Here is a 22695-nt window from a genome sequence, read left to right on the forward strand (position 1 = left end):
AGACTTCACCGGAGCAACGACAGCCGCTGCCGAAGCCTCCTGACCGGACCAGACATGCTCTCCCCGGGACTCTCCGTGTCTCTGCTGGCCGTGTCCTGCGCTCTGTGGCCGGCTGCAGTCCGAGCGGCGTCCTGCGAGCCGGTGCGGATCCCTCTGTGCAGGTCCATGCCGTGGAACATGACCAAGATGCCCAACCACCTCCACCACAGCACGCAGGACAACGCGGTGCTGGCCATCGAGCAGTTTGAAGGACTGCTGGGTGAGTTCTAGAACCAGCCTGTAACTCCCCTTCATTCATTCTGTATACTGGACTCAAGTTAAAACACACTGCTCAACTCCAACTCATGTTGCACTTTATATTTAGAATTTGAGTTCATATCTATTTTATTGTTTGTTTTATTGTTTATTTTTTCTTTCTCTTCTGTGCACTTCTTTCTCTTTTATGTCAAATAATATAAAATTATATTAAACACACTATTTGTGACAGTTTAATAGTATTATATACTATTTTATATAGTATTAGTTTTACAATCCCATAATCATAATAGCTAGTAATGATAGTATTAGTAGTAATAGTAATATCAAAACTACCCTACTGTATATTCAGTTATGATTATAACATATATTATATATTATATGCATTAGAAATTAAAGGTCTTAATATGTAATTCTTCTTCTTCTTCTTCTTTTTCTTCTTCTTCTTCTTCTTCTTCTTCTTCTTCTTCTTCTTCTTCTTCTTCTTCTCCTTCTTAAACCACACACGCAACTTTAAGGTTAGAAGTGGAGGATATCACAAAGCAAAATATATGTAGCTTTTTGGGTCAGTCAGAATATTACAGTTCTGCCAAAACAGACTACTTTAAAGGGTTAGTTCACCCAAAATACAAAGAAGACATTTCCTGACCTCCCTCTAGCTGTATCTGTCTATGCAGATAATTTTGGGTGACTGTGTGCAGGTTCAGCAAGTTCATCAGTGTCCCTGGTACTCTGAACAATTAACAGACCACACTGTCCACAGTTTTCAGTGTGACTACTTTGTTTCAAAGACATAGTCAGGAACTAGTCGTGAAGTCTAAGAAATTCCCTGTGATGTCACAGGAGTCAACATTAGTTGGGGCTGAGGACTGCAAGTTTGAAAATTTAAAAAAATATCAGGGTTGTGGAGTTAGAAAGAAGTGAGGATACCAGACTTATGATACATAACACACCCTATTCTCCAACTAAACTGTTGACAGTCTAGTTGCATTGTGGGTGGTGTAGGGGCCAGGTTTTTGATGTCTAATTCCTTTATCCATCATGAGTCTGACAGTGTTTTTAGGAGAACAAAGCTAAATTGGTACAGTACTTGTCTGCCAAACCATAGTCGGCAGTGCAAACCTGATTATGAAAGTGGGCGCTATTATGGTGCTTTTCCACTATACAGTTCTAGCACTACTCGGCTCGGCTCGACTCGGTTTGGTACCAGGAACAACCTTTTCCATTACTATAGTACCTACTCAACGTGGGCAGGGTCGTCATAGCATGGTTGCGCGAAACTGCCGTGACTTCGTTTTATACGCGACACAAACACATAAACAATGGAGGACATGGAGGCAGTGGTGTACTTGCTGCTGTATGTGGCTTTTTGTCACAAACAAATCAAGAAAATTGAGCCGCATGGCTGTAACGCCGTTGCCGGTATTTAAAAATGCCGGGTTTGATTCTTGTGTGGGACGGCTCATGACTCTTCCAGTGACTCTCTGACCAATCAGTGGCAGGCAGTCTGTTGACGTCACATTTTAGTATCGGCTCGGCTCGCTTGGAACCTCGGCAGAGCAGGTACTAAAAAAGTACCAGGTACCAGGTACTATCCCTAGTGGCAACGCAAAAATAAACGAGTCGAGCCGAGCCGAGTCGAGTAGTGCTAGAACTGTACAGTGGAAAAGCGCCATTACTCTTTAAATATATGCTTTCAAATCTATTTTTACAATGCTGTGAACAGCACCAACCAGATTCCATCTACTTACATTGTACTAGGCTTAGGTAGCAGTCTTAGTGACAGATATGTCGAAATCCAGACAAATAGACCCAAAATGTATTGTTTTCTGGGAATTTGGCTGAATCAACCCTGACCTTAACTTCTCCCGGCCCAGTGACGAATAATTTCTGAGAAATTCCAGATCATAGGAGCTGCAGTGATTGGTCTGTCTTCCCCTCTTTAACATTTACAGGAGAAATCAAAGTGTTTGCTGCTGGAGCAGAGCTGGATCTGGTTTGAACCCTTCTGACTGTGCAACAGGAAACCTTAAACCATCAGTTCACAAAGAGATCATGGAAACATTTTTGTGGAAACCATCAATCTGATTAAGTTTATTCAACACAGGGGGAAAAAAATTGGCTTTCCTACCAGAGGTCAGTGGTAAAACAGGCGTATTTTAAAGAGCTGGTCTGACTTTACAGCCCACTGATGGATTCTGGTTTGACTGTAGCTCTGATCCAACACCATCATACTACATATCACTGGGTGGCCATTAGAAGACCTGTACATTCCAGTCGCTTGGGCGTTTGTAAAATTGGTTATAGGAAGAAGGGTGACAATACAAACGCCTTACTAAAAATACTGAGTACAGAAGAATATTGTGTACTCGAACAAAGACGCCTTCTCCAAACCTGTGTAACGCTTCCATGAATCCGTGATAGATGTAGTCTGGACATGTTTCTTCCAATAATCTTTCATGTTAAAATGGTTGTCTACAGTTCAGCTGTACTTTTATACTCTTTGAATCACGTGAACAAAGTAGACGTAAGAACTGTTGACACAACCTGTTCAGACGATTGAACAGGTGGCTTAATCAGATATGTCGACTTTTTGAATCAGATTCGTAGGGCTTATTGAGGAGCGGTATCCAACAGAGGGAACGTTGAGTGCAGTCGATCACACTACATCAAAGAATATCTTGCTTTACTAAAAGAATATTACATTATCATCATATTATTATAATCTAATGAATAGAAAGAATGGCAGTAGAAAATGAGATCCAACCTTTTTTATAACTACATATCTGCACTTCTGGGTTCATATCAAAGTTAATTCATGGTGAAAAATCTGAGGAAAAAGTCATAATTTTTAAATGATGGGAGAACCTTCAACCTTAAACATGACCCTTTGTTCAGTGCACAGCAGGACCAAAAGTACTTTCACTGTGTCAGTAACATACCTTCACACTTCTTCATGCCTTCATCGTCTCTTATCACACCCTGTCCTCCTCCTCTCCATGCTTCTTTCCTGACTTCCACCAACTAAAAAGAAGGGAGAATAAATCTGTATTAATGTAGCTTCTCTTCACCACCCTCCTATTAATGTTTTTTTTTCTTTCATTTTTAAACATTTTCTCTTCCAAGTCTGCGGTTTTAAGGCTCCCTTCAGACCTGCAGCAAGCCTGTGATGTTGTGCGAAACAGTACAAGCGTTGGAAAGGAAAATGTTATCAAGGTTGATTGAAATGATGGATGAAACTCACAAAATCCTTTAACTAACCATGACAGCAAACTTTTTTCCTCAGTTTTGATTTGTTCAGCCATGAATCCTGTAGAGAGGAATTTTGAAACTCAACTGAGAACATAAAACTTTGAACTGGAAACAAAGTTTGGGGATTTGAGGAGGCTATGGGGCATTATAAAACAAGATGAAGAGGTTACCGCCATGCTAGCAGCTCTGTGAGGCTGTTCTTCAGCACAGATGTGCTTGGAGCTAAATGTTAACATCAGAATACTAACATGCTCACACTGTCAGTAGTAATACGCTGACGTTTAGCTTGTATAAGATTTACCAGGTTAACCATCGTGGCGTACTGTGTTTTCATGCTAACATTAGCTGATTAGCTGCTAACTGAAACATCATGGTTAATCAAAGTTATTACAATTCATCTTCTAGGGAGCTTTGATATCTTCAGCAAATTTCAAGGCAATAGGTTTAGCTGTCAGGTTAGGCAATTTTTTGTATTTAGTATTTCGGTGGTGGACCAACCGACAAACCGATCCACACCACTACACAAACACACACACACACACACACACACACACACACACACACACACACACACACACACACAAGTGTATGGTTAAAGGTAAAGTTGAGTATTTGACAGGTTAAAGGTGAATTCAGTACAGATTAATGACATGAATGGATTGTTGTTGGTCCAGTAGTATTCATATTGTTGCTTTTTTTGTTCTGTTGTGAGCTGAGGTGGTTTTTACTGTCAGAATGTTCATTATCATGGAGGGTCGATCCATCCAGCTGTACTGCAGCCAAACCGTTTTATGGTTTTCTTTAATCCAAAAGGTAATAAAACCAACTCAGATTGATGCAGCTGATCATTAAACACAAACTTGGCTGAATGTTCACCCAATTATGAAAAACATATTTTCTCCCCTCGCTGCAGTGGTATCTATCAATACAGATGGTTTTGGCTTTCTGTTCACATTTCTGAAAGTGAGATTTCTGCGTCTGACTCATTACAATGGAGCTGAGTGGAATTTTGTTTGTGGCAAACACATAATGTTTCAAAATGTTGAACAATGTTGAGTTGGGATCAGAACTGGAACAGACTGCTTTCTCTTCAGACAGAAACTTTGCTTCTCTACATACCTGCTGATACTGAATATCACAGACTGTGAGTTTTAGATAAGTTGAGCTAATAACGCTGCTCTGCAAATCTGCACGTTCCGAATATACACCATCTCCATCTGTAAACTGAAATCTATCTGACACTGGGAGTAGGTGTATTTTAGCATGCCATTTCACTTTCTTTATCTTTCTATCTCTCAGTAGAAAGTAAATATTACACACTTCCTTTATTGAAACAGTGGATTGTACTGTGAGCGGATTTAGTCTGATCATTAAGTCAGTTTTCAGTACTTTTTTTAACCAGGATGCAGAGCTTGTTGGATCATCTAACAGCATCTGAACCTGCCTTACCCCCAAAAGGCTGATAGATATTCACCATTTTTTGCAACTTTCTGAAATAAACAATCTAACAACCACTGCACTTTATGCAGCAGTTGGCCAAGTTTCTGGAGGTTAAAGAGTATGGTGGTATCTCTTTATGTACGCTAGTGGCATGGCTCGTGTCAGTCAGATGACCACTTTGGTCAAGACGGAAATATTTCAACAGCTATTAGATGGATGGCCATGACATGTATGCCAGAATGTTCCCCACACTTTTCCTGTAGCACCATCATCAGCTTTTTAGAAAAATGTCCACATGAAAGTGAGTTTGTGGTCTGTGGATTACCTCTCCATTTCCACTGTACTGGGCACTGACGTTAGAAAGAGATATTGCTGCTGTGCTGTGTGAGCAGCACAAATGAAATTCCATTCAGCTGCATTGTTTTGGGTGGAGGCAGAAATGTCAGAGACAGACATTTCAATACCTGGAAAAATAAAACCAGAACTATGTGCTTGAAGAGATTCCTCTGGAGCCAAGAGAGAGAAAAAAATGTTTTTTTAGTAGTCTGTGGTCTGGATAAGCTGTGATGTTTGGAATAAAGTTTTGATTTGTGGTAAGAAAAACTAATTTTGAAATGTTGTTAACTGTAAGAAAAATCAAATTCAAAGGCATGTGAACAACCTTGACAACTCCCATAATGTTTCATGATACATGGACATCTGTCTTCAATAAAATACATTTTAGGTATTGGCTGAATTTTGAGCTCAGCTGAGGTTGAACGGGCGGAAAGGGAAAGTGGAAAGGCAATAAGCTTTAACCAGAAAAAATGCCCTAATGAAAGACCTGCAGGCCAGAAACCAGGAAGTGGTTTCAGGTCACAAGTTCAAAATATTTCTGTGACTTCATTGTGAAGTCGAAGCCAAACCTCAGTGTTGTTCTGCTATAAAAATGTTGATTTGTCCACTGCCCGGTGTTGAACTCTGTCTGGTCCAATTCTGTGTGGAACATGCAGCAGGATGGCAGTCAGTAGAAGTCCTGTGTGTGGTCAGCCAGAGGTTCTGAACCTTCAGTGATGTAAAATAAAGTGAGTCCCTCTAATCCTCATGGTGAAAATAAAAACTCAAGTTCAAACGAAACCGACCACAGTCTCAGTGAGATGTGAGACTCGCACAGAGTTGTTTAATTTTTCTTTTTCTGAAATCTGTGTTCATTTAATGACGTTATAAGATCAAAGGTGAGTGAAAAGTATGAGTTTGCTGTTGTTTCTCAACCTACCTAGTCTATGTGAATAATGACTCATCACTGCAGGCTCTGAGGCTGACAGGTAAAGGGGAATGACAGCAACAGGAAAGAATCCTCTTCCCTCAGCAGGTTTAGAAGTAACATTAATGTGCTTTTGAGACAGAATCTGTGATAACTTTTGCAACCTTGCCTAACCCTATACCACTTTGCCAGTAGAAAATCTTGCTAGCTTCCACTTAAAAATACTAAAATACATGGTAGTTGACAGGGCATGTCCTCAAATGTCAGTCAGCTACTTTAATGGGAAATCCTCAAATATGTCCAAAAACAGTTTAACCCTCCTGATGTCCTCAGGTCAGTTTTGACCCTGGAGGTGTTAGGGGTTAGGGTTAGGGTTGGGGTTAGTAACTCAAAAATGAAGTAACACAGAATTTGGTGATAATTTATACCTTATGCTTAGCACTCAAAGGACAAGTCAAGGACGCAAGTTGCATGGTCTACAGGAGGACAAAAGGAGGGATAAATGGAAAATAGTAGTATAGTTTATGTTTCCTTACACAAAAAGTGAACTGAATTGAAATGTCAGTGTTTAAGGTGAGGGGTGCTACAACTCAAACTGTACCAAAGAAATTCCTGCTGATGAGGGGAACACTCCTGGTGACTGTCCTGTGTGTTTTCCTGTCCGTTCAGGTACTGGCTGCAGTCCGGATTTGCTCTTCTTCCTGTGCGCCATGTATGCTCCCATCTGCACCATCGACTTCCAGCACGAGCCCATCAAACCCTGCAAGGCAGTGTGCGAGCGCGCAAAGTATGGCTGCGAGCCGGTTATGAAGCGCTACAACCACAGCTGGCCCGACAGTCTGTCCTGCAGCGAGCTGCCGCTGTATGACCGCGGAGTCTGCATTTCACCTGAGGCCATCGTCAAGGCAGAGGGGCCAGGTATCACTGCTTTTATTATCTATGTTATTATCTTTATCATTACATTATATGTGACTGCTATGTTTCTCCCAAAGCAGTGGATAATTGGTAGGTGGCCTATCAGTCTTGCCTTGTGATTGTGTGTCAAGACGAAGGTGAAGATGATAAAGATAAACCACAGTCATAGAAAAAGGCGATGACAGTGACAAACGGCCCCGACAGACAAAAAAAAGGCTGTACAAGTTGTGTTCATGTTAGATGATTCTGCAGAACATGATTTATGACCTATGTCAGTGTTCATTGCCAAATCAGGAAGTATCGTCTTCAATTTTGAGATAGTAAGACCTTTTCTTGACAGTTAGATTGCAAAGACTGGAGATGGAGCTTCGTAACAATCCAGCAATTAATGTTGGATGAGGTTCAAAGTTCATTCTTGTCATTCTTGAAAAAGCAGTTGAGAAATTAATTTTACCACAAGGTTCTATCCGTAGCTGTTGTGAAGCTACGAAACAGCTACTAAATGGACTTTGTGGTAAGATTGTCTTCTCAACGACTCTTTCTAAGGTCAAGAAAAAATTCTGAACATAAACATTTAAGCCAACTTACTGTAGACAAGAAGTCTGTAAAGTTCTCAGAAAAATGGAAAATTTGAACATCTACAATTCCATAACAATCGAGCAAATTCCCTCTGCTAATGAAGATCATGTGATTTTATTGAAAGCTGTTTGAAACAGTAGAATGGACCTCATGGTAAGATTGTTTTGTCAACCAATTAATGTTGGCTTTTTTTACTGTAAGCATGATCATTCCCAAACCAAAAGTGGCCTAAAGTTTACCGTACTGTAATCATCTTATTGTAGAAATAAATCTTTTCACAAGCACAGATCAGTCAAACACAACGTCTGGTTTGAATAACACAGTGAATGTTTTGAATGTTTTCCCACAATCATGAGCATGTGGTCCAATTTCAAAATAAATTAAAGAGAGATGTTACTGTACGTTAACGATTAGGAATGCATGATATTGAAAGGTTTACTAATATCTGATGACCGATGGACATTTCAGCCAACATTTTGTCAGCTGTTGTATATTCGACTGTGCCTTTTGTTGCAGATTCTGTGGTCTATAAACTCAGATTTTTTGACTTGACCCATAAACACTCCGCTGTTTCTAACAGTCAGTTGAGCTCAGATTACTGGCACCCACATAGACAAAACAATTTTATTCTGTTGTGGGATTCCATAGATCCCTGAACATCTCCCTGTGAGAAATAGTTTCTGTCAGTATCAAAAGGAAGAAATAATCCTTCCGTTATCACTTAGTTCAAGCTTTAACTGGAACATATTCTGTACATTTCCAGGTCTATATTTTAAATCTGGGTATCTACTGGAATACCTTCTGTTTTACAGTTCAACAAACTTAACTTAAATCTTATACTGAGCCTTTCTGCAGCCCTTCAGTTCAGCCTCTGTCTGAAAGAGGCCGTTTTAGCTCTTGTTTTTTTAAGGCCGCCCCCACCCAATGAGCCCACTCTGTTCTGATTGGCCAGCATCAGGAAGTTGAAATGGAAAGTTGAAGTGGTACTCGAAATGGAAACTTGTCAAAGACATCCGTAGTATAGGTTTAAAGTGATTCCAATCCAAAGTATGCAAGTGTACAACATAAACAACCCATGGAACAACAAACAACAAAGGCTACCAATGCTAACAATTAACCAGTGACTCATTGGCTTATCAGATTAGTGCAATATATAGCATATGGCTAAAAGTATGTGGACCTTTTGTGTACTTGCAGTTTTGGGTCCTTAGATTCAATGAAGGAAATCATCTAACTATAAAGCAACGACTCTCGGTGTGTCTGTCTGTATGTATGTCCTTCACGTATCTCAAGAAACGTTCATTCAGCAGCTTGGCAGCTGTATCAGTGGGGACTCAAGGAAGTGCAGTGTCAAATTTGTTGCAATTTGGATATGCGACTTGTTTAATATTAATAAACTTTAAATAAACAAGTGATCAGCGAGCCGCTCAGCAGCAGCGGGACATCAGAAACTGCATGTCATGAGCACAGAGCTGTACAGTGAGTCAGAGAAAAGTATCTTCACATTGCGTGCTTGGACACGCGACACATTTAATATTAATAAACTTTGAATAAACAAGAGAACAGCGAGCCACTCAGCTCTGTGTATGAGTATGCTGTCCAGGAGTAAGGAGTGTTGAAGTGGTGTTGGAGAGCAGCATTTCTATGAATATGAAAATGAAAATTTGGATCAGTGTGACTGGTTATTCTTACTCAGAATAAAATTTGATGATTTTGAAATAGCATAGGGCCTAACTGGAAATGGCTAAATTAGATATGTAACAGTCAAATAATGAAAAAACTATTGAAAAAACTGAGCGAGTTCATTAAACCCTCATGTCGTTGCATGAGTTGCTCTGATTATTTCCTTTTTTTGTTTTCTGATTTTTTTGTACTCCTTCATAATAAAACCTACTACATAATATAGCCATGAGCCATGAGCACAGCTGGTCAGAGGAAATTTGTTTCACATGGTGCGCTCTAAAAAGATGAAAGTAGACAGTGAAAACAGAGCTTTTAATCAAGAAAAATCAAGAGGGAACAGACTTTTAGGCTACTTCTAACAGGCAATTCAAAACCAGTTTGTAAGCATAAATCTTTTTGAGCAAACATACCAGGTCAAATGATCCAAACTGAAGCCACAGAAAATTAACGATCTAAGAGTCCAATATGATCAATCCACTTTATTCTAGGATGCACATCAAAAGCTCTCTGTCATGTATTTTATATTTAAATACAGCTGTCATTACACATGAAAATAAAATAGATTCACTATTATAGTACTTAACATCTGTGTCTAATAGAGTGTTATTTTATTTCATGTTGTTGGTGTATATACTCATTCACACCTCACATCAACCGTTTTTATGTGTTGAAGCAGTGGCAGAAGGCCAATCAAAAGGTACTGAACAAGTGATATTTTATTTTGAAAGCAGTTTGGGAAAGGCCCTTTCCTGTTTCAACTTGACAATACCCCTGCACACAAAGCTAGCTCCACAAAGAAAAGCTTTTCCCAGTTTGATGTATAAGTGCTTGACCGGCTTGCACATCGCCCTGACCTCAGCCCCATCCAAATCTTTGAAATGAATTGGATCACCGACTGTGAGCCAGACCTTGTCACCCAACATCTGTGTTGGACATAATGCTCTTGTGGCTGAATGGGAGCAAATCCCTACTGCCAGGTTCCAATATCTGAAAGCCTGAAACCAGAAGAGATATCCATGCTTTTGGAATGACATAGTCAACAGTCACATATGACTAAAACGTTTGTGTGACCACAGGCTTTTTGACACGCATCATATAATCTGACTATTAAAAAGTCTGTCGTTTGCATAATTTATTGGTTTCTATTTATTCTTGTGAGTGTATATTCTCGGATCCCCTTGAAAACGAGATGATGCATCTCAAAGGATTTATCCTGATATAATACATTTGATTAATTTACTCGTACAGCCTTAATATGGAGGTGTGATCTGAATAAGAATACGACACTCTTCTGAAAAAAATGGAAGACTTTGAGGAAGCAGTTTGCCCTGCTTAGCTAAGCTCTATCTGCGTTTTTTTTATCATGTTTGTACTCTCAACAGTTTGTTCTGCTCCTTCTCGAACAGATAGCGTGAGTCACTTCCCCTCCGACTTCACTCCCACTGACTTTCTCAAAGAGCTCCTTGATACAGGCGACCCACTCATTTTACACTCTATAAACCCCTCACTGTCCTCTGCTTCTTTAAACAGGAATTGGACCAGAAAGTCCTGAAAAAAACTCATCTCAATCCCCTTGACCTCCATAACGATACACCCACGTATCTCCGAGCTGCCCTGGCTCGGCTCGGCTCAGCTCAGTGGGGTTTTGGGATTTTCCCTCAGTGTGACTTGTTGATTTGCTGAGGTCCAGTCAGGGTGGATAATTTAAGCCATTCCAGTGATTTTCAGTGGGACTCCAACCTGAATGTTGCTGTTCAGATATTTGTCTCCTGTAGGAACAGAAATCTAAAGCAGCCACAGTAGGGCTCCATTCACAAATAAGCTCTGACATTGGATAACTGAGTCCACTGCCAAAAGCACAGCTCTGCTTTCACAAAATATAACCCAATGAGAAGTTTCCTTTTCTTACCTGTATACAGACACTACATATGAGAACAGGAAATGAGGAAACAAGACTAAGCATCCATGATGCTCTACTTACCTTTGGCACAGCTGTGCTATGAGCTACTGCTAATGTTAGCATACTAATATGCTCTGAATGACAATGCTAACATTGTGATGTTTAGCAGGTAATGTTTACCATTGTCACCATATTACTTTAAACACATGCTAATTGGCTCTAAAGTCAAAGCACACCTACGGTGATGGTAATCAGGGGATCACCAAAGTCATTGGGATTCATTTTCTGTGGTTCGTGAATGTCTGTAATACATTTTCAAGGCAATACATCTAATCAAATTCAAGTGGCAACATGAAATTCATCCATCATACATTGTACTTTTCCTACAATGGCATGTCAAAATGTCTCCCACAAAAAGGCCTATCAATAAGCAAATATGGACACTTTGAAAAGGGTCCTGTGAATTATGGTTATATGTTTACACTGAAATTATCCAAAATGTACAAAAAGACACTGACTGCAACAGTCTTGACACTTTTTAAAACATTCACGACTCTCATCACAGATATAACCTAATCTATACAAAAAAAAAACACTAAGTCTAAAGTCCGAGTCCTCTTGCACTACTAACCCTATCAGGGCAATCCATGCATTTATCCATCCATTTTTTATTACTTTGGACTGGGTCACAGCAGCAGTAGGCTAAGCAAACACCTTGTGGAAGTTCCTAAGACATTCCTTAGCCATAGTCAGTGTTCTGGGTTTGCTATCAGAGGTTTCCTCCCAGTTGGATGTCCCCAGAAGACCCCGTAAAGGGAGGCATCCTAATCAGATGCTCAAAGTATCCTAACTGGCAGAGGAGCAGCAGTTTTACTAATAGCTCCTTCCGGATGTCTCTATCTCAGAATGTTCACCCTGTGAAGGACACTCAGTTTGGTTGATTGTATCTGCAATCTGTTTTTTTGGTCAGTGTAAAGCTCATAGCCATATGTGAGGGTTTAAATGTGCACAATATATGGATCATGCATTCCATCAGATTTCCAAATTCATTAAATAGGACTTGGTGTTACAATCCATAAAGATTGAGCGCTTTACTTGCCATCGTGGACTCGTTCTTGGATATGACCACCACATGGAGCCACCATTGTGGCACATCATCAGTTGTGTACCTCGACGTCAATGGGTGTTTAGTCCTTTTATAACAAGACAGCCTCTGTTAAGCCAGGCCCACTACAGGATGATCAGTCTTGGGTGTGTGTCTCATGGTTGGCTTCTCTGTGGTCACTTGGGAGCCCATCTGTGCTCGTCAGCCACAGCCAATGACTGCACCTTTCCGCTGTGTTGTCCAGGACTTTGATTGCCTTCCTCTGGGCCTGCCCTCAGACTCCTATCACTCAGGAGCCTTATGGTGGAACTGGCGATGAACCCACTGCACCCCACTTCCATTGGATTAACTTCCAACTTCCAGCCTCTCTCTGCAACTTCAGCTGCCAAGTCTGCATAGCACAACTTCTTGCGTTCTGAGGCCTGTTTCACCGCGTCCTCCTGGGAGACAGCTGGATGAGGTAGGCACACCAACAGGAATTTGACCAGAAGACCAGATCTGGTTGCAAGTTGGTAGTTGCGATCTCGGGTGGAGTTATGAGTCGCTGGCCCTAGTCAGCAAACATTTCCCAGTCCATGGCTCCATACAGTAGGCTTGAGTCGAGATGAAAGGCTGGGCCCTTGCTTCTCTCCCTCCCGGATGAGGGATGGCATGTGTGGGAATTTGACCTGGGGTTTTGAGAGGCAGGGCGTTTGTCTCTCTTGGTCTCCAGTTTCACTGCTAAGCACTTGAGCACTTTATTGTGTCGCAAGGTGTATATGTCTTGTGTCAGGCTGGTCTTACATCCTACTAAGATGTGCTTGAGTGTTGCTGGAGCTGAACACAAAGGACGGGCTGGATCCTCTCTCAGCCAGAGCTTCAGATACTTGACCTTTTCCACTTGAGACAGCATCTCACTCCCAAGTCTGAGAATTAACTTTACATTTTAAGCTCCATTATTGGTAAGGCCTTAACAACAGTTAAATCATGAGGATGGTGTTTATTCTGTCAGTCACTTTCATTTTGTGGCCGTAATAAACACTGCAGCCTCCAGGGGACACTATAGCAGGACTTGAGACTGGACAGAATCACATGGCGCTGATTTGTTCTTCTCTGTACAATATGTACACTGTCTGTGATGCTGCTAACTGAATAGTTATGGAGTAAATAATAATCATTTCCCTGTGCCGTTTTTTTTTTCACTGTTCTGTTGACCACTGTGTCAAACTGTCAGAACATCCTCTCCCATGTTTCCTGTAGTTGTATTATGTGAAAACAGGACAAAATGGATCTGATTTCTTTCTGTTCTGACCAGTGTCACTCTGTGTCTCTATAGATCCATACTACCAGGACCCAGCCAGGTGTAACCCAGGTGAGCCTGACCTTTGTCCTTCTCTCAGCCCAAACTTTGTGATCGTTTTCTGGAAAGCTAACCAGTGCTGATGTGCATCAGAACACATACTAGAACAGTCTAGAAACCAGTTTAACAAATTCATTAAAAAGCTGATGCAGATGTGTTCTTGGTTTGATACTCTTGACAGAATCCAGTCCAGACTTTCCCATGGACTCCAACAACCTCCACTGCAGAGGACCCAATGGAGGTAAACTGTCTGTCTAACTGTCTCTACCTCTGTCCCAGTTAAGGCTCCTCCTCCTTAGAAGTTTTGAAGGTTAAGGTTTTGTCAAATTAGCCTTTGGTTCAATGAAACTGCCTAAACAAAACCACATTCAACCCTGAAAAAGGTTGTGATGAAAACAAATATTTATCAGAGAAATCAGGGTAATACTGTAGTAAACAAGGTGGTGGCTCGCTGTTAGAATAATGACTTTTCCAAACAGAGTGAATCACTTTTTCTCTTAACTGACTGTACACACGTCATGTTTGAAGTTGTTGGTCATACAGGTTCCAAGTGTAATGAATGGGAGATGCAGTTAATACTCAAAGGACGGTATTGTAATGTGACTGTACCATGTTCGTGTTATAGGAACTGGACTCCAAAATGGTGCCACTTCACATGAATGAAAATTGCTCGTCAGGAACATAAGTTAAATATGTTTGTAGCTTCCGGGTTTGCTTCCAGATTGTCTGGGCCACTGAATATACACAGTGGTGTTTTTCCTGCTGGCCTCGCCATTCTTGCTTGGTATACTGGCCCGTAGACTTTACAGACATTACACACATAAAAGTATATTTTACAGGCTCTGACAAAGTTTTGCAAATATAAAACCTTCATGGTTTAAACATTTACAATACAAACAAAAATAATTTACCTTGTTTTCAGTTTGTGGTGCCTTTTAATAGTTTTATAAATACCTCTTTTATAATGGCAGTATATGCCAAAAATGCTTTTAGCGTCTTTTTTTTTGTTTGCAGTACTGCAGCTAGCCACTTGGGGCAAATTGGCAGCAAGACTGACTGGCAGCATGGTATCCAGCTCTCTAAATACATCTATGAACTGTGATTTTATTAGTCTGACCCTACAGTGGATTTACTAGTCATCAGCTCTAAGACCAACACTAAACAAGTAACCAGCGTGAAATACATTCTGGGATTCTGAAGACAAAAGAATACACTAGAGATGTTTCTGAAATCACTCCCTCATTCATGTTTTTACAATTCCATACATATTAAACCATCAATAGTTTACTCCAGAGCACTTATGAGTCATCCTTTGGCATCATTAATGAAAGGTGTAGTGTTGAATGGCACATGTAGATTGAGTATACATTTTGGGGAGTTAGGATTGAGCTTTTCACAATTAGGAATTTTCTACTTATTAATACCATTCTGGTGGACAACTGGGAAAATCAATCATACAACATTCTTGAGTTAACATGAGCATGGGACTCCTCCCCATCCATTCTTTGTTAAATGAAACATTGTATGACAAATTCACTCTGGAAATGTGGACTTGGAAAGAGGTGGAGCCTGAACCCAGTGTCTCTTTTTCTTTTCAAAATTATGATCCCAGAATCACCCATTGTGTGTGTGTGTGTGTGTGTGTGTGTGTGTGTGTGTGTGTGTGTGTGTGTGTGTGTGTGTGTGTGTGTGTGTGTGTGTGTGTAGATCGCTGCAGATGCAAGCCGGTCAAAATGGGTTTGAAAGCCTATCTGAAGCACAACTATAATTACGGTGAGTCATCTGGGACTTTGTTCAATTTTTTCAAATGTAACTCTCTATCAATCTGCTTTATTCTGACATAGTTATACAAAAGAGTACCTGCTGTTATGTTAATGACAATGACTGTTATCAGAATATGAAATAATAGAATATTATTGTTGAGCATTGAATCCCTGGTTGTAATACTAAAGTGTTTTCTTGAAAATCCCACTAAGAGTTTTAATATGTTAAACACATATTAAGGGGTGTAATTTGTGACTTATCTTCCATCAGTCAGGATCTGAGTCTGTGGAGGTCTGTTGGTACATTTCCAAACCAGACGTGTGAAGTTTTAAAGTGAGAATTAAGTCTGAGCATTAAATCTGACAGCCAATCATCACTCCTCAAGGCTACAAGTGAAATATCTGCATCATCACACATCTATTTATCTAGTCTGAATGCTCATTGCTTCATTTGTTATGAGCATTAATCATACCGCTCAATAAAGCTGTAAAAATCTTTTTAGCATCACTGAACTCCTCAGTAGATTCTTTCTCTCTGGCCAGTTTTTCAAAAGCTAAAAGACCAGAAAGGCTTTTCCAGATGATTGCAGTGCACAGGCATGATTTGGCAAATCCAGCAGAGATTTCCATGTGGACTTCTGGAGCTCACTAATGCCTTTGGCAAGAGAATCAGTTTGGAGAAGATTTTTTTCCCCGTTTTTTTTTCCAGTCATCATTAAAACCAAGAGCTCACTTTCCAAATGTTCAGATATTATTAAAACACAAGAGTTTAGTGAAGCTTGATTTCATGTCAGAGTGCATAACAAGGTTGTCTAAATGAATGGATTATAATTTGGAAAGGAAGGTCATTGGTGCCACTGGCAGCAAGTAAGATCTCATTTTGTCTTGTTGGAATCTCCACAGGATGACAGAAATGAATGAACTGTCAAGTCTTCTTTCAAACAGGACAATAACAAGACACTTACAAATATTAAAAGTGCACAGGCTTATGTATGGACTGTTAATCAATGAAACTGATCAGGTCTTATTTTTGAAACATTTCCAGCACATGGATTATTGAAAATCCAGCTTCTTGGTTGTCTGGATGTAGTGTAGAGTGATGTGGTAGCATTTCTTTATTGGCTTCTTGAGTGTCACCTCTTGTCGGTTGCTAATTGGACCACAGTGGACCACAACTGTGGTCCCTGAGACCTACAATACACCAGAAATATGTGCTAACACATCAGTATAACATAAGTGCTTCATAAGCATCCAATCATCCAATCCAAATTTGACTTCCAATTTCAGCCTGGTAACACCAGAAGGTCCGGGCATCTTTACAAAATGTGTGATTCTAGAAGCTTGATGATGTAGTGACTACTTGTAGAGCTGTCCACTACAGCTGGCAAGCTAATTGCTAATATGCAATTTAAACACATTTTTAAGCACATTTTTTAAAGCCCTGACTTCTCAGACTTCTGAATAATGAATGAATAAAGGCAGATTATAACAAAGGAAAGTTGAATATTCAAACGTCTCCATGTATGCTGATGACTTATCTTCAGTGATCAGGGCAAGGGTGAGGGAGGTGAGGAATCGTGGTCTGGAGCCCACGGCAGTGGTGGAGGTGAAAGAGGTGCTCAAGTCTTCCCTGGTCAACATTCCCAAGGAGACCCAGACACTCTACTACTCTTCCTCTTGCCTGTGTCCTACTCTGGCTCCTGGGGAGGAGTACCTCATTATGGGCTATGAGCATGAGGAGACATCCAGGTATGAGAAGGACAATTGTAAATGAATAGTAAAAGTATTGTTAATAATATATACCTGACTGTGAGTGTGTATGCATTGCAGATTGCTCCTGATTGATGGCTCCATTGCTCAAAAGTGGAGGGACAAAATGGGCAGGAAGGTCAAGGTGCGATTCACCTCTAAATACACACACATACACAGGCAGCAGCAGTTTTTCATCCAAAACACACCATTGCATCTCCTGTTTTTCTCTATGTGAACACACCTGCAGCGGTGCAGGTCGAGGTTTTGTCCCTTGAGAGAAATACACACCATTAAAAGCAGCTATATTCAGCACATCTACGCTACATCTTCTGTGGTGTTATTGCAATGGCAGGAGAAAAACATTTTGTACCAATTTTCCTTTAATTTACTTTTTTTTTACTTTTAAAGTTGCTCAAAATTAATACGTTGGTAAGATGGCAGCAATTCCATTTCATTTACTGTCTTTCTGTCTTTCTGTCCAGAGGTGGGATCAGATCCTGCAGGGAAAAGGCAGAGGATCTCAGCGCCGGAGTCGCCACTGAGATCTGAGATCTGACTCTGTGGTGTGTGTGTGTGTGTGTGTGTGTGTGTGTGTGTGTGCGTGCGTGCGTGCGTGCGTGCGTGCGTGCGTGCGTGCGTGCGTGCGTTCGTGCGTTCGTGCGTGCGTGCATGCTTGCGTATGGGTCTGTCATAGGCTACTTTCAGACTAATGTCACACTTAGAACTAGTTAATTGAGGACATATTTTCCAATTGAGGACGAAAGCCATGTCCCCAATTTGGTAATAGTTGATTTTTAGTTAGGGTGAGGTTAGGGTTAGTGTGAGGCAAGTACTGGTTATGGGTAAGGTGGTTAGGGTTAGGGTAAGTCTGTAGGAAATGAATGTAAGTCTGTGTAATGCCCCCCAGAAGTGACCTAGGACAACGTGTGTGTGTGTGTGTGTGTGTGTGTGTGTGTGTGTGTGTGTGTGTGTGTGTGTGTGTGTGTGTGTGTGTGTGTGTGTGTGTGTGTGTGTGCGTGTGTGTGTAGATATTGCACTATCACAAGCTGTTGTAGCTGAATGTAGTTCATCTCTTCATATATCAGACTGATTGGAGCCTGATTTTTGCCATTTATTATCTTTGCACAAGCATAATTTAGTGTGCGTTTAGTGTAAGCGTGTTGGTCAGAGTGTGCGTGTGTTTGTGTGTGTGTGTTGTGTTGGTTTGTGTACACCTAAAGCACTCAATAAAAACAAGTGAGGGGGGTCGGAGCTTGTAAACTGTAGTACTAAACCTACACACAGCCATACAGTATGTACATGACACTTTTATGGAACAATTTGTTTTCAGTGTTGGCCATGCTGGTTCCACAGCTCATCTCCATGGTTACAGTTTTTAATAATACTGAATGTTGGCCATGTTATCATGTTGGTTTGTTGGAAAACATTTACATGACATGAAAGCCATTTGGATTTTGACATTTGGTCTACGATAGATCTGTAGCAACCTGAACTTTACTGCAGCAGAACTCAACAGAAGAGGAAAGAATACCGGTGCTTTATTCAGACAGCATCAAGACCAACAGAAGCAACTACAAGCAGAACACCAGCAGCAGAATACAGGCAGACGGAGAGTTCACTTACTTCTTCAGTGTTGGTGGATCCAGTGTCTCCTCTGGTCTCCATATCTGACGACAACAGAAAACAACTAATGTCCGTGTCACAAACTGTTTTCCGTGCATCACAAATTGTTGGATACTAATTGAATATTCTGTTGAAGGAGTTTGGAGTGTGCCACTGGAATAATTATACATTTTGTGTTTAGGTCTGATCAATCATTGAGTTGATCAATTTAAAACATGTAAATTCAAGTTAAGAAATGAACTGTGAAACTGAATGAAAGATTATCAGATAAAAATAGATGATTAAATAAATATTAAAGCTGCATGCAGTGAATAATTTTGATAACTTTTCGTGTTCGTTAAAGTATGAGGCGTGGAAATAGCAAAAATGGCGCCAAAATCTAAAATTCAAATCAAAATTGCCGACTTCCTGTTGGAGTTAGGGTATGGGTCCAAGAGACTTTATTGTGTGTCTTTACATCATACATATGTATACCGACTTTCGTTTGTCTAAGTCAATGTGGAGTGAGGGGCTCAATTTTCTTAATTTTCTAGGGGGCGCCGGTGAGCCATTTTGCGATGGCCATTTCTGTGAACTATAAAATATCACATTTTTCACCAGGTTTGGCACATGAGCAAATTTTCATGACTTTTCGGGACAATTAGGCTCTCAAAAATATGTTTGTTTGACCAAGAATTATTCTTACAGATTCAACAGGGCCTTCACACTGTCAGTGCTCGGGCCATAAATACTATTTTTTAATCATTTTTAGACAATTAAAAATAATTATGAACTGACAAATCAAATTAGTTTTCACTTTTTTTATTTTAATGCAAAATGTATTAATTTATTAACACTGGCACACTCCACACACCATGTAAACACCTATCTTTTGCCTTATTATAGCAACTAATGTTGTAATGATAGTTGACAATGATGTTGTTTAAACTTAAATCTTTTTTTAATTTTATCAGGCAAAGTTGATAATGTCATGTGACACACAGTGTTATGTTTTTTTTCATGTGCTGAGATGGAAGTGAAAGTGAATGTTAAACCATTACCGAGGCACACTGCTTGTTTTATTGATGTGATATCTTTTCTGTTGGATACTGGGGAGGGGTTGGAAAAGGCACGGTCACATTACTTTTCTATCCTATAAAAATGTACTTCTCTTGAAATCTACACAGATATGGATGCGTTTCCTGTTTTGATAAACATTGACACAATTGACTCTGGTTGTGAGTTTTTGGTGATGGTCAGCCAGTATAGTGACCACGCTGATCAATATTGTTACCCCGTCGTATCTGTGACATCAGCTCCAACAGAAGAGTAATGTGACTGTCCCTTTATGGAAGATCAGTTTCTCCATTTTGACTGTTAGGGTGAAGACTCTGGAAGCAAGAATATCCAGTGACACTGCATTTGCCCCCTTCTTTCACATTTCTATGTGTCGATGTTTAGATGCATGGTAAGAATTGTGGCAAGCGTTGTGTAAATATGCAACCTAGCACTTTCTCCAACAGTTTTATGAATTATAAAAACAAAAAATTGAGGAAACTACTATATGATCTCAAAAGCAAAATGCAAAGTACATTGGCTATGCCCTGATATGCATTGAACACACCTACAAACAGAAGTTATAGTCGAGGTATTGTAGTTGGGATATGATATTTGGGAAGTGACTGTTATGCAATCAGTGATGTGTAGCACCTCGTCAAGACGTTTCCTATATGGGGGCTTACGTTGAAAATAATAGGTACGATGGTTTTGACGTGACTGTCAAAGAGAGGTTTGCCTCATCTGCGATTTTAAACATGATTTAACGCTCTCTTGTGTCACATCTCAGTCCTGTAGATGTGTAGAATAGTAGGACTTTTTTTTAATAGAACATGACTCACTTTCATCCTATAGAATATGAATATGAGCAGAAATCTCCTTTCTCCACATCTTTACTAATGAGCTCTGAGAACTGTCCAATAGGCTCTGGAAGGAACCAGGATGACTACATGAAAGGGATTTAGAAGGGATTTTCACGGCAGGTATTTTGACATGTCATAGTAGAAAAGGCCCAGGTGTTACTAATAACAGTGTGACAATGAGTTCAGCAAGTCTCAGAAACCAAAGCAGTTAATGGAATTCAATCATTTTATTATTTAAACCTGTGTTTTTCCCACCTGACATGTCAAAATGTGAAAAATGCCTGATAGCAAGTCCTTTTACATTTCTATTGCAACTTTAAAGAGCAGACTGGAGTTCCTGCTCTCCGAACAGTACTCTCATTAGTGCTCAGTAACTCTGTTCATGTAAACACACTAACACTCAATACTACCCTACTCTTATCAGTAAACTTTACTAACACTCTAATATTTTCAACTCTGGTCTCTGACACAGCAGTTTGAACCATTAAACATGAATTTAGATAACATGGTCAAAGTTCAAATCTGTGTTTGTCTCTGGATGGTCAAAGGCCAGAAGTCTCACTGTCAAGGCTGCTTCTATGTGGGGAATCGGATCCAATTGGGTTTACCTCCCTGTACCATTAGACTGTAGCCACAAAAACTGCAGTCTATGTAAAGTTACAGACCAGAAAACAGGCTAAAAAAAACAAAAAAGGGAAACTCTTGAGGGACCACTGCAATGCAGAGGTGTTCGGATGTAGCTTTTAGCAGTGGTATCACCTTTACTAGTGAATGAAAGCAGTGTTGTCAGATCAGCTGTGATATACTGCCTGAGTACAAACTTCCTGAAAGACAGCAAAAGCCACATAAACAATCATCATGTGATAACTGCTAAGCCCTATGAACAGTTATTACACAGGCCTATGTAGTCTTCCACCAAGCGTAACTTGAACATGCTACAAATTGAACTGAAGACAGTAGAGGTGCAAAATACAAATCATTTTGATATAGTTTAGTTCAGTTTAAAGATTCATAGTTTTCTTAATCCTAGGCTGAGCAATCACATTACAATTCAAATACACTTCATTACTTGTATCAGTAAACGAGTACATTACAGATCGTAACACCCTGTTTTAAAAAATGATGACTTACATATGCAAGGGAAACAATGGAAACACTAATGTGAATGAGCTAGGCTAGACTGTGCTTACTGCTGCCCCCTATTATCATTGACTGTAGGTCCAATGCTGTTATTTTGTTCATTTATATAGAACAATTTATATAGTACCATCCAAATGACTGTTACTTTAAGAGGAGCGCTAAGACACAAATCGAAACAACTTTTTGCCTTGTGTGTTTTGTGCAAATTTGAGTGTTACTGTTTATTTGTCCAAAACAGCCAATGTACCCACCATACAGATGTTAGTGGTAGGTGTAAGCTAGCTATAATGGACACACCAACCACATCTGTGGGAATGTGTCTGTGACTCAGAACTAATCACCCCAGTAAGCACGTCACTGTGACGTCTGCACAAAAATGCAACATCTACAGTTGATCGTGGGCCATTTCTAAGCAATGTCTATTGAGTGTCTGAACTGTGTGATGAAAACCTATAAATCACAACCGCATGAAGCTGATGTATGGATGATGTAATCATTTCCATTTTTCCATTCGGACCAACATTTCTCTGCATGCTGCTTCATTTGTACATGTTGTACATTGTGTTCATATAGGTTTCAATATTAAAAGTTATGACCATGAATGCGTGTAAAACCTTTACATCTGTATGTCACCTTCAGTGTCAACAAGTCTGGTGAGAAGGAACTTCAAAAATGCCACTGAATCTAACCAAAATAGACTTAATTATCAATGATTATACCATGACTGTAAATGTAGGTCTGCTCTTGTCCTCATATTAACTCAGTTGAAATACAAATGTTGCTGCACAGTCCAAGCTCAGATGCCAAC

At 40.1% G+C, this 22695-nt stretch overlaps 1 protein-coding gene across 1 annotated transcript; it reads left to right on the forward strand.

Annotated features, from left to right (window-relative positions):
* frzb (frizzled related protein) lies at positions 1–21066 on the forward strand. Its single transcript, XM_062431692.1, has 9 exons — positions 1–259; positions 6860–7108; positions 13688–13723; positions 13893–13952; positions 15419–15484; positions 17019–17223; positions 17305–17368; positions 17709–20660; positions 20696–21066. Exons 1-8 carry the CDS (start codon positions 55–57, stop codon positions 17766–17768), a joined length of 945 nt encoding a protein of 314 aa, XP_062287676.1. The 5' UTR covers positions 1–54; the 3' UTR covers positions 17769–20660; positions 20696–21066.
* The last annotated feature ends 1629 nt before the right edge of the window (positions 21067–22695 follow it).

Source organism: Scomber scombrus, chromosome 13, assembly GCF_963691925.1.
Source record: "Scomber scombrus chromosome 13, fScoSco1.1, whole genome shotgun sequence".
NCBI lineage: Eukaryota > Metazoa > Chordata > Actinopteri > Scombriformes > Scombridae > Scomber > Scomber scombrus.

What these genes read in the sequence shown, in the direction of transcription:
- frzb (XM_062431692.1), top strand. Translation starts at nt 55, where the DNA reads ATGCTCTCCCCGGGACTCTCCGTGTCTCTGCTGGCCGTGTCCTGCGCT. An exon ending in CTGCAGAGGACCCAATGGAG is followed by an intron (nt 13,953 to 15,418) that starts GTAAACTGTCTG and finishes GTGTGTGTGTAG; the next exon opens with ATCGCTGCAGATGCAAGCCG. An exon ending in GAGCATGAGGAGACATCCAG is followed by an intron (nt 17,224 to 17,304) that starts GTATGAGAAGGA and finishes TATGCATTGCAG; the next exon opens with ATTGCTCCTGATTGATGGCT.